Source organism: Rhinatrema bivittatum, chromosome 7 (genome assembly GCF_901001135.1).
Source record: "Rhinatrema bivittatum chromosome 7, aRhiBiv1.1, whole genome shotgun sequence".
Classification (NCBI taxonomy): Eukaryota; Metazoa; Chordata; class Amphibia; order Gymnophiona; family Rhinatrematidae; genus Rhinatrema; species Rhinatrema bivittatum.
Window position 1 is genome coordinate 96,051,473 of NC_042621.1, and position 12,861 is coordinate 96,064,333.

At 43.0% G+C, this 12,861-nt stretch overlaps 1 protein-coding gene across 3 annotated transcripts in view; it reads left to right on the plus strand.

Annotated features, from left to right (window-relative positions):
- The window catches only part of E2F4 (E2F transcription factor 4), an 85,854-nt gene extending 73,652 nt beyond the window's left edge, over positions 1-12,202 (plus strand). For 2 of the 3 annotated variants that reach the window (XM_029608748.1, XM_029608747.1), the window contains exon 10: positions 10,309-12,202. In XM_029608748.1, the coding sequence (XP_029464608.1) occupies positions 10,309-10,424 (116 nt within the window). In that variant the 3' untranslated portion in view covers positions 10,425-12,202. Of the gene's footprint in view, positions 1-9,878; positions 10,006-10,308 lie in introns of all 3 variants that reach the window. The other variant, XM_029608749.1, reaches the window with a different exon arrangement.
- Positions 12,203-12,861: the final 659 nt, after the last annotated feature.

Here is a 12,861-nt window from a genome sequence, read left to right on the forward strand (position 1 = left end):
GCGGCCGTTTGCAGTTGCATGGTACAGAGGGCTACCTTTCGTTGGGTACAACAGATGTTGACAGCTCAAGAGCTGCCTCCGGAGGAAGCAGAGCAAGCAAACCGCATAGAATCCGCGGTGGCCTACGCCGCAGATGCTTTCTATGATCTACTCCGCACTTCGGCCCGGTCTATGTCTTCGGCAGTATCCGCACGGAGGTTACTCTGGCTGCGTCACTGGGCAGCAGACTCTTCCTCCAAGGCTCAACTCGGTTCTTTTCCCTTTCGGAGCAAACTATTATTTGGGACCGAGTTAGAGCAACTTATTCGATCTTTGGGAGAGAACAAGGTATTCAAGTTGCCAGAGGACAAGCCTAGATTTTTTCGTCCTTCGGGCACCTTCCGCGGGCGATTTCGCAGGCAGCTCCGTTTTCGATCGGGGAGGGGCTCCTCTTATGCTACAAGACAGCCATCTACGCGCTCCCAAGCATGGACTCCTTCCTTTCGTGGTAGACGACCGGCACGCGCAGGAGCGTCTCACACTTTCGCCACCTCTAAGGCGGCTCAATGAAGGGACACCGGTCCATTCCTCCGTTCCGGAGGTCGGAGGACGACTCTCTCACTTTCGGGAGGAATGGGCCACAATTACCACCGACCAATGGGTCCTCGACATTATAACTCACGGATACGCCTTAGATTTTGCACGACCCCTGCGCGATTTGTTCCTTATCTCTCCCAGCGGTTCTCCGGTAAAGCAACAGCATTTTGTTTGTTTTGAATGAGAATTCTTTTCAGGTTTCTCAGAGATGCACAGTCTCTTTGGGAAGGAGCTAGAGATTTCCTTATGTATTCTTTTTCTTCTCTCTGTATTCCTACCATTTCTCCCTCGTGGAGTCCTAGGTATTGAATAATTGTTGAAGGGTCCTCTCCTATTGAGAAGTTTTTGTTCACAATTTGTTTTCATAGGATTTTTTTTTCCTCCACTCAATTGCTTTGACATAAGGATACTGGCAAATGACTAGCCTGCACCACTCATTGTAGGCAGTAATGAAAAGATTGTATTCTGTTCTCATCTGCTGGTGAGATAGTACAAACCCACATATCTGGACTGGTCTAGCAGGATTCATGGAAGGACTAAAGTCATGAGTAAGACTAAATTTCTCCTTACTATAATGGCTCTTATCAATTCATGGTACAACTGCACCTTTGAGTATTGTGTGGTATTCTGGTCACCCTATATTAAAAAAAAAAAAATATGACCGCAGAATGAGAAAGTACAGAGAAGGGCAAGAAAAATGATAAAGGGGATGGAATTGGCTCCCTTATGAAGAAAGGCTAAATGGGTTATGGCTCTTAAACTTGGAAAAGAGACAATGAGAGTGGATATATGATAGAAGGTGATAAAATCATGAGTGTAGTAGAATGGGTAAATAGAGTACAATTATTTACCTTTCCAGATAATAGAGGGGACATGGCATGAAACTAACAAACAGCAGATTTAAAACAAATCATAGAATTGAACTGCGGAATATGTTGCCAAAGAGACATGGTCAAGGCAAATGCTGTAACAGGATTTAAAAGAGGTTTGGATGAGTTCCTGGGGGAAAAGTCTATAAATAATTATTAGCCAGGTAGACTTGGGAAAGCCATCCCTTATCCCTGGGAGTAAGCAACAAGAAATAGATCTACTTTTTGAGATCTGGCTACTGTTGGAAACAGGATGCAGGGTTCAAATTGACTTTGATCTGACCGAGCATTGCATATCTTCTTTATTAACGCATATTGGGGTAGATTTTCAGACGAGCGCGAATAGCCTACTTTTGTTTGCGCTCCAGGCGCAAACAAAAGTACGCTGGATTTTAGTAGATACGCGCGTAGTCGCGCGTATCGGCTAAAATCCTGGATCGGCGCGCGCAAGGCTATCAATTTCGTATAGCCTGCGCGTGCCGAGCCGCGCAGCCTACCCCCGTTCCCTCCTAGGCCGCTCCGAAATCGGAGTGGCCTAGAAGGGAACTTTCCTTTGCCCTCCCCTCACCTTCCCCTCCCGCCCGGCCCTGTCTAAACCCCCATCCTACCTTTGTCGGGGGATTTACGCCTCCCAGAGGGAGGCGTAAATCCCCGCGCGCGAGCGGGACTCCTGCGCGCCGGGCCGCGACCTGGGGGCGGGTACGGAGGGCGCGGCCACGCCCCCGGGCCGTAGCCACGCCCCCGTACCCGCCCCCAAAATGCTGCCGACACGCCCCCGAAACGCCACGACGACCGGGCCCCGCCCCCCGACACGCCCCCCTCCGAGAACCCCGGACTTACGCGAGTCCCGGGGCTCTGCGCGCGCCGGGAGGCCTATGTAAAATAGGCTTCCCGGCGCGCAGGGCCCTGCTCGCGTAAATCCGCCCGGTTTTGGGCGGATTTACGCGAGCAGGGCTCTGAAAATCCGCCCCATTATGAAGTACATTGCTAAGCGGATTACAAATTTTAAACATTAAATGTAAAACAATAGTTGCAATAAAATATAAGCAAACAACAAATCCTTATAACAGTGAAATTAAAAACAGCATCTATGAAATGCTGCCTGAAATAGTAAAAGCCTTCAACTGTATGCAAAACACTTTTATATTATCAATTGCTCGAAGGGAGTCCAGCAAAAAATTCCAATGAGTAGGGCCTGAAACAAAGAAAGCTCGATTTCAGGTTTACTTAATAGCAAAATATGTGATGGTTGATAAACTTAATAAAGAGGAAAGGTAACTTGAGCCCTCCTATTTTATGTTCTTGATTATGGATTAATTAGTCTGCCTTCTCTCCCTGTTGTTTTCACACTATGGAACTACTCCAAGATTAAATGTGGAATAGTTTCTTTCTCTATGACTGCAAAACTTAATTTTCATGTATTTAATCTAGCACTAGTCGCACCCAGCATAACTACCACTTGAGAAAGATGAATGTGGTATTTGCACATCTGCTCCCTGTTCACTTCAAGCTCTGAGTGCAAAAAAGGAACAGCCCTAGATTGAAACTGTTCTCAAATCTGAATTAACAGTTTGTGTGAAAATAACATAATCCTTCTTGGGAGGTAGCTTTGCTCCTGGATTACTTAATGTGGTAACAAGTGGCTGTCACTATTTTCATACATAGACCTTGGATTAATTAATGCAGTATTCAGTTCTGGATTAGTTAGGGTGGCTTTCTCTTTCAACAAGCAGGGCTGAATTACCCATGACACATAAGATGACATCTTCTGGTACCAAACAGATGCATCTCTCTAGCTCAGTATAGTTTTACTATTGAGCATGTACAGTAATTCTCATATGCACTGCCTCATGAAACCCCTCTGTTTTTTGTTTTTTTTTGGTCCAAGCTTCCACATGGACATGTTCTCTCTGTCTTTTTGGGGGGAATTTTTACTTCAGAGTTTTTCTCTTCAATTCACTTTGCGTTGCCTCGCAGCTTCGGCAGCCCCTCAACAACACTTTTCAGTGGTACCAAAAAAGAAAAATAGAAGATCATGTCTGGTTCCAAGAAGTTGCCAGCAAACAAGCAGGGCTGAATTAGCCATGACTTATTGTTGACATCATCTGGTTCCAAATGAACCCCTCTCTCTTAGCTCATAGAGCTTTTGCTCTGCTAAGCATGGGTGGAAGTTCCTGCATAGACTTTGTCTCATGAGCCCCTCAATCTTTTTTCATCCAAACATCAGCACGGATGTGTATGCTCTCATTTTCTTTGAGTAATATTTCTTAGTATCTTAAATTCGACTCTGAAGTCTACTATATTGCCTTGCTGCCTCGGCAGCCCTCTCAAACAGTTCTTTTCAGTGCTAATTTTAAAATAAAACAGACTTCTCCACAGAGATGTCCAGCACGAAGAAGCCCACAATCTGTGGCTTCCAGGACTGCATATGTGATAGGAAAATAGCCATTACCAATGGAAATATCTGTTGTTAGTGCCTAGGACCAAATCATGACTAGTCTAACTGCTACCACTGTGGCCAGATGTTCCTGCACGCTCAGAAGTCCAGGGCTTGGAAAATGGAGGAGGTGTGCAAGTCTCTGAAGATCCACAGTCATTTTAGCTCCCCAGATGCCAAATTGAGCAGGAGCTTCTTTAGTAAGCTCTCCCCTTCATGGATCAGGCCTGAAGCCTCTTCACCATTCTTAAGCTCTTTGCATACATTACGGAGCTCAGGGTTTAGTAAAAGGAAGCACCATTTCTTGGAGATGGTGGCACCAAAGAAACACAGAGCCTCAATGCCAACAATGCAGTTGACTCATATAGTGCAGGTGCACCATTCACCAGAGCATTAAGTCCCAGCACGGTCGACATATCCTACTTTATAGCACTTGACGCATTGAATTTCGACACTAATGATGCGTCCTCCATCAATGCCTCAAGATTTAGAGATGATCAGCACCATTGACACTCCGAGCCTTGGTTCTACTGACAGTTTTCATCACGTCCCCAGTTCCTCCCAGACACTTAGGGAGCATGGCAGGTGCACAGGAGATTCTCTGCTTACTTTCTCCTGTGTCAAGGTTGATGTCCCCATCGAGACCTATGGAGCAAGGTTTACGTCTGGATATTCCAGATCCTAATTGTTCTTTGCTACCCTTAATTTCTAGCCAGCTCCTGGGACCAATTTTGCAAAGTCCAGAGGGTTTGTAAGAAGAATCCTTCTTGGTCTTTAAAGAGGATGTTTCACCCCTCAACTCCTGGCCAGATAGCATGGCAGCCTTTAGACTAAGTGATGAAATTGGTGAAGACTTTCTTTACTTTACTGGTGGCTAAGGACGAGGAGGACACTTTTCAACCTCTCCTTTACAAAATATCAGATTTGCTCCCTCCCCCACATTTAAGGGGTACACCATCAGAACCCCTGCAAGGTGGTTCAAATCCTCAACACTATTTTGCAGTAGAGTCTAGCCAGTTGGAGAATGTTCACCTGGAATATTCATCTCCTTGGCAACCAAGAACCCCTCCTCAATCACCTACTACATCGGCAGGATCTTGGATCAGTGTCCCTTCTCCCCACGAATCAAGAAAGGTTCACTATTAATACTGTCTGACCCGCCGACCCAAGCCTCTGGAACACTCATCTTCACCCAAGGACCTTTCCTATGCCAGATTTCTGAGTAAGTTGGGTAAAGCCTTAGGAGTCAATATCCATAAAGACAAGAACCCTCACACTAAAGTCTTCAATGTTCTCCAGATTTTAGATACCCTGGCAGAGCTGGCAGCCATTCCGATCCATGCGATCCTACAAGAATAATAGATGAGAATGTCGGAGAACCTGATTTCCTGTGCCTCAGTAGTCAGAAAATTGTATTTAAAATACAGAGTCCAGTATATTATGGGATTTGGAATAGTACAGCTATGGCCCATGAGTACATGGGCCATAGCTGTACCTTACCAATCAGTTGTGGTAGAGACAGTTAAAACAAGGATATTTTCCAACACTTCACCAGGGAAAGCTGTGGGTAAAAATGTATTCCAGAGTTCCATGCTTAATGTGCGCATTTCTGTTCACCAATTTTACATAGTGCAATACTTGCATAATTGTGTTTGAACCTGAAACCTCTCCTTGCCCCTGTTGAGGGCACCTCTGTATACCTGCAGATGCGGAAGAGTGTATACGCCACATTATTCAATTGGTTTATGAGGTATTTGATACAGCGATCCACGTCTCTTCATTCTCCATTGGTACACGCCAAATGACTTGGTTAAGGGCCAACAATTTTCATGACTATGTCCACAATAAACTAACAGACGTTCCTTGTCTAGGATATCACCTTTTCGGAGAAAAGCTCAGAGAAATTTGCTCAGATTAAGGAGCAGTGAATGGCAGTTTAATAATCTCAACCGCCTTTGACCAACAATCAACTGAGAAGCGGCTCTACTTCAATTTTAAACTGTCATACTTTCAAATATGCCCTTTTTAGCAACACCATGCTCTTCCTCTGCTTCCACAATAGCAGCTTGTGGCTCAGGGCCAACAAAGCAAAAGGCACCAATCAACAGTCACTTAGCAAGCCCAGCCAAAACATGGCTCAATTTTTTGACCAATCTCCAGACCTAACACTCATCCTCTCCAGTAGAGAGGAGAGTTTGTCACTACCTGGAAGAGTGGCGCAAGGTCACCAGATTGCTGTGTTCTTAAAGTTGTGGAATCTGATTACCACTTGCAGTTTTCCTACTTCCCACACTTCCTCATTACTCAGTCTTCAAATTGTATCAGTCTTTTCTTGGAGGAGGAAGACTCCTCAGTAGGCAATAGAACCTATCCTGCAGATCAGCTTGACCAGGAGTTCTACTCCCACTATTTCCTTATCCCCAAGAAATCAGGGGGTTTGACACATATCTTGGATTTAAGAAGTCTGAAGAAGAATATATTATGGGAGTGATTCAAGATGAACTCACTCCATACCATTCTGCTGGGGGACTGAATGTGTGCCCTGGATTTGAAGGAGGTGTATGCCCACATACCTATTCATCCCTCCCACTAGTATTGTCTTCACTTTGTAGTGGAATCCTCTCATGACCAGTACTGGGTGCTCCCCTTTGGTCTCTGTCACACTGAGGCTAGAACAGACTTTTCAGTACATAAAAAGAAACACCATATGTCAGAGCAGGCAGTGCAGTCGGCACCACCCAAACTTGAGTCAATGCCGAAGCCTGCATCGCACTGAGCCTTGGCCCTGTTGAAGCAACTTGTGCTATCGCCGCACCAGCCTTCTGTTCCACCATCTCCGTCAACACATTCAACCTTCAATTGACTTTTTTGCATCAGGAAGTTTATTAACTTTAACTTTTGCTCCATTCTTCAGTGCAGGTTCAGATCCGCTCCAGGTGCTTTTCTGCACAAGTGGGATGCAGATCTTCTGTATGCCTTTCCTCCACTTTTATTGGTAGCAAAATCGGTACAGAATGTACTCATGGGCCAGGCACATCTTATCTTCATTGCTCCAGTGTGGCCCAGACAAGTCTGGTTGTCAGTTTGCCCACCAATCTCTCTGGGATCCGATCTAAATCTACCGACTCAAGAAGAAAGTCATCTTTTATTCGAAGCTCCTCTCTGTTAACCTGACAGTATGGATGTTGAGCACTCAATGGTCTCTTCTGTCTCTATCCAAAGAAGCTGAGTATATTGTATTTCGTCCAGGAAGCCATCTATCATGAGAGCATACAGTTTTAAATGCAAGCGTTTTTCACCTTGATGTGAGGCAGGCTCCTTGAATCTGTTTGCCTGCCCACCAAAGGATCTACTTCAGTATTTATTTTTCCTCTCCTCGTCGGGTCTCAATACATCATTGGTCAAGATGCACCTCAGTGCCATTACTGCTTACCGTATTCAAATTGGTCAAGATGCACCTCAGTGCCATTAGTCCTTATCGTATTCAAGTGGATAGTAAGCCGATCTCCATACATCCTCTGGTTTTGAATTTCATGAAAGGCTTTTGTGGCATCTGAGACCTCTGGTTGCCAAACCACTATTGCCATGGGATCTTAATGTTGTCTTGATACAACTGATGAAGCTGCCCTATAAACATTTGTCAGCTTCCTTAAAGTTCCTTATCTGGAAAGCAGTATTCTAGTCGCCATCACTTCAGCTAGAAGAGTCAGTGAACTGCAAGCATTAATTTGTTACTCTTTATACTTGCAGTTTTTCCATAATGGATGGTTGTCCACCCTCACTCCCAAGTTTCTGCCAAAAGTAGTCTTGGCTTTTCATCTGATTCAAGCCATTGTTTTACCAGAGTTCTTTCCAGGACCTCATGCACATAAAGGGGAGAAGGCCCCTCCATTCACTGGACTGCGAAAGGACTTTGCATATTATCTAACGAGAACTCAATCACATCATCAGGCTTCTCAACTTTTCATCTCTTATGAACCTAGCAGACTGGGAATAGCCATTGCCAAGTTCACGTTGTCCAACTGGCTAGCAGACTGTATTGCACATTGCTATGCTGTGGCTGGCATCCAGATCACAGACTCTGTTAAGACGCATCATGTACGAGCCATGACTACCTCATTGGCTCACCTAAGAGCAATGTCCATTTAAGACCTTTGCAAAGTGGTCATTGGTTCACACATTCACATCTCATTACTGTCTAGACAGCTGCAGTAACTTTGAACAAGCAGCAGTAACTTTGAACAAGCAGTTTTGTGCAGCCCTCTTCCCCTAATAGTCCACTCTCCTCATGGTGGGAGTTGAGGTAGTTGCTTTTTCAGTACGTGCTCTGGCACACAAGCTTCAGCCTTGGACTCCCCATGTGTCATGGATAATTTAGCCCTGCTGGTTGATGGAGAAAGCAAGTTTGCTTACCATAAATGGAATTCTTTGCCGAAAGCAGGATGAATTAGCCATGTTTAATACCTGCCTGCCTCCCTGGAGAGTAGACTACCTAGTAGCTAAAGCTGTTTTGTGAGCTCTTCATGAAGGATGCACAAGGCAGCATTTATTTATTTATTTGGTGCATTCATAAATCCACAACATCTAAAGTAGTCAGTCTGCACGGAGCATATATCTTACATATATGCATATATCTTACATATCTTACATATATATCTTACATATATCTTACATATCTTACATATCTAACATATAACAAAATATGTTATATGTTACATGCTATATGCTATATGTTATACATTATATGTTAAGAAACGCTGTTCCATGTAACGCCTTTTGTGCGAAAGTTTTGTTATATGTAAACCGACCTGATTCGATACTTGTATTGAGAATGTCGGTATATAAAAATCCGAAATAAATAAATAAATAATAAAAATACATTCATAGAGATAAATCAGATTACAAAACATTTAAAATCATTGTTTAAAAAGACTAGTCTTCAGGTGTTTCCAAAAAAGAATTTAAATTCATCATTCCTCCTTAGCACTACATCATCTGTGTTCCAAATCACAGGTCCAACTTCTAAGAATACCCTATTTCGAGTTTCCTGATGAGCGAAATTGTTAAAAATATGTACATGGAACAGACTTTGGTTTGCAGTGCACAAGAAATGAATACTAGTAAATGGTTGAACTAACTCATCCGGTGGCAGTCCCTCTTATGTACTACATTAAATAATAAAAAGAGCACAAAAGAGAATTGGCAAGAACTTCAGTGTCCAAAATATTTAAAGCTATTTGTCCAAAATTATTTAATAAATTCATCAAGATATCAGGGAAAGCTTTTTCAACTGTATTCACAGTCCTCCACTGCTTTGGGTATATCCTGAAGTTAAGTCCCTGAGATCATGGGATAGTTCAATGTCTCTTCCTCAGAATCTTAGCTGATGGAAAATGTCCATGTCCAAAGCATGTATTGAACATGCTTTGAATCTCACTATCAAGATTTGGTCCCTCCCAACACAGTGGGGGACCATGAATGTAGTTGAAAAGCTTTCCCTAATATCTTGATGAAATTTATTAAATTATTTTGGACAAACAGCTTTGAATATTTTGGACATTGAAGTTCTTGCCAAATCTGTCTTGTGTTCTCCTACTGTAGTGGTGATTTGGCTCTCCACCTTGACTTCTAATGCATTAAATAATATTTAACATCTTAAACTATATTCTGGCAGCCAGTGCATGTGCTCATGTTATTTGGTTCCTGTTATTACTTGTGCTGCCCTATTCTGTATTATTTGTAGCATCTGTAATAATTTTCTTGATAACCCCACATTCAGAGCATTACTGTAGTCAACTTTAATCATGACCATGCCCTGGACCACCATCAGAATCTCTGTCGCTGATGATACAGGTTTTAAATGCTGAAACGATTTTAATCGAGCTAGAGAAATAAGTCCATTTGCTGTCATCATCCCACGCGTCATGGCTAATTTATCCTGCTGTCTACAGCAGCTAAGCAAACTTGCTTTATTGCCTTTTTTTTTTTTTCAACAGGGAAAACAACTCCAGGATTAAATCTGGATTATACCTGGAGTAGTTTCCTTGTGATTGAAACAGGTAGCAAAGCCAGGTTGATTCCTTGAGAACTGAATGCTGCATTAACTAATCCAAGATCAGAAGGGTTTGTATGTGAAAGCCATGTAAGAGTCAGCATAATGGTTCAATACAGGCGGGGAAGCTCCGTTGCTAATCACTTATCTTGCAAACTTCAAATCAGTGCTTAAGTCAGAGTTTGCTCATGATGTTGACTGAGACGTGCTTGTAGTTGAATGTTGATGGGCTGTGGTTTGAATCCAACATTGAGCCTGAAGCTATACAGTGCATCATGGAATTGTTGAGAGGAATTAAGAGGTGGGGTGGTTTCAAAGTGTGAAGACTGATATGATGTTACTATAATAGTACATTTGTTTTTGTCCTTTGCCAGTATTTGCTCCCTTGCTTCGACTTTCCCCTCCTCCTGGAGACCATGACTACATCTACAATTTAGATGAGAGTGAAGGTGTTTGCGACCTCTTTGATGTGCCTATTCTCAACCTCTGACCTTTGAACTCTGCTAGTCAACTCTGTGAATATGAACAGTCTTTTAACCATTTTTGGAGAAAATGTCTATTTTTGGATTCTTTGTGTGTGAGTGACGACCTAGCAAGGAAATGAAATGTTTTTGTGCTTTTGGACTTTGAACAAGCAGATATTTCCGGAGAAGGGAAGTCCCTGTCTCTTTACTGAGACGAGATGCATGTTGGGATATCTTTGAATCACTATCCATTCTTCTCTGCCTACAAGGAAGATCTGAGGCATCTCTTCACTGGATAATGAGTTCTGGTCTGAAACCATTTGCAGAGGATTCATTGGATACTTAGTCCAGCACAATTGTGGCATCTGTACCTGTAGTCCTTAGAAAATGTGGATGACTTTGATGACCTTTGGGGGCATTGCTGCCCTGTGAGCAGTTTGGTGCACTTAATATTTGACTCGTCGTCATTGACCTTTACACAAACCCTCACTTTTTGCCAAGGAATCCAATTTGTGTGTAAACATTTCCAGAAGTGGCCCTCTGCCTGTCTCCTTGGGGCTCTGAGCTGGTTAGTCACCACACCTCTGAATGTACTCACAGCTTCTAGAGTGAGAGGAAGAGAGTGTGACCACAGTACAACTTGGTGATGCTCTCATTAAGACAGCTTATAATGTGTAACAAAAATCCCTGCTGCTAAGCCAACAAGGTACTCTTTAAGTTCCAGCTGCCCAGCATTCAGAAAATGTCAGGCCATTTCTGCTGCTAGGCAGAATATTAATATTTGATGTGCAACTTGGCTACTGAGGATACAGAATTAAGGCGAAGAGATGCAAGTGATTATTTACTCCAAGAGTGATGTTGATGCTGTAATAAAGGAAGAGGCAGTGGACTGACTTCCCCTCAGAGGTTAATGGGGGAAGAGTGCTGGAATAGAGAAAGAGATGGTGACTGAGATCCCTTCCCCTGTTGGAGGAGGTGCTATTGGCTTCAAACTCCACTTTTGTGGGAAATTTAATAGGAGGGTAGAGACTGGGATGGACTATAGGAATAATGGTATTCTCACTGGCTTTGTATCTTTGAATGGTGTCGCATGAAGAATGGACTAAAATTCACAAATACCAGCCAGCCTCTCTTAGGAGGAATAGACTGGATAAAGACACCATTGCCAGTCATGTCTGCTAGGATGGATGAGTAGACTGAGAGAAAGATCTGTGCAGTAAGTGTCAGAGAAGGCAAGGGGGCTGCAGCACAGACATTTGAGTTGCAAGCAATAGCAGTGCATGTTCAGATGAACACTGATGCGATAGAGCCCTGGAGTCCTTTTTCCATGTTATAACATTGGAATTTAGGGAGCAGTTCCAAAAACTCTCTGTATTAAAGTAAAGACAAATCTTGCTACCCATCTTTAGTGCAGCAGTGATCAGAAACAAATGGACAATTTCTTGCAAATTCAAAATAATCTTATTCCCCCCCTCCCTGCACTAAAACTGCCCTGAGGTTGCTAGGTACAGAGCAGAGCAATGACTGTATTCCTCGTGTAGCGACAGCTAGTGATAGTTAACGTGAGCTATCCATATTACTGCCCAGACTCCTCCTCTTTCCGTCAACCTGTTTGTTAATCTCTGAACATCAGTTAAACAATGTTTGAAGAAAAATATTTAGAAAAAATATACATTAACACAAATGCTTTGCGTCATATAAAATTATTTTTTATATTTTTTTGTTTAGAGAGGCATATAATTTTTGTAAAGTGTTTTCTGATGAATAAAAAGATGTGGCCTCCTGTGTTGGCACTTTAGACAAAGTTGGAAAGAAACCTGTATTGTGAAATAACTCTATGCTCCCTGCAAGAGAGATGCTGCTCCTTCCTGTTCCTCCAGCAGAGCTTTTCTCCTTTTTTTTGAACTGAAATCATTCAGGGACCCAGTGCTAGGAAGGAGCAAGAGCAGATTGGCAAGGTGTTGCGTGTAGGTCTTTGCTGATAGCTGCCTCATGTACTGGATCTTTGTCTAGGAGTTGAAGTTGCTCTTCTTGACAAAGAATAATGAACTTGAGCCCTGCTGCTCATTAGTCAGGGTATGTCCTGAAGTCCCTGAAATCATGGGATAGTTCAATATCTCTTCCTCAGAATCTTAGCTGAAGGGAAATGTCCATGTCCTAATGCTCACATTTCCTGCATGTAACACCTATCTATATGTTCCCTAATCAGTCTGTGTATGGGATGCCTTTATGTCTCTGGCTTAGATTCTCAAAGTATGGGAGAGCTGAATTTCCCATGTTCTCAGATGATCTGTGTGTGGGATATCTGTACTTACGATGCTCTAAGATAGTCTCAGTTCATCTAGTACTAGCATGTTCCTCACTCAAAGCATCCTTGTGTATGGCATATATATCTCTAACTGAAGCCTGCTTGGGATACCAGCATTCTTAAACACTCACGAGTCTTGGTTTTATGGGACACCT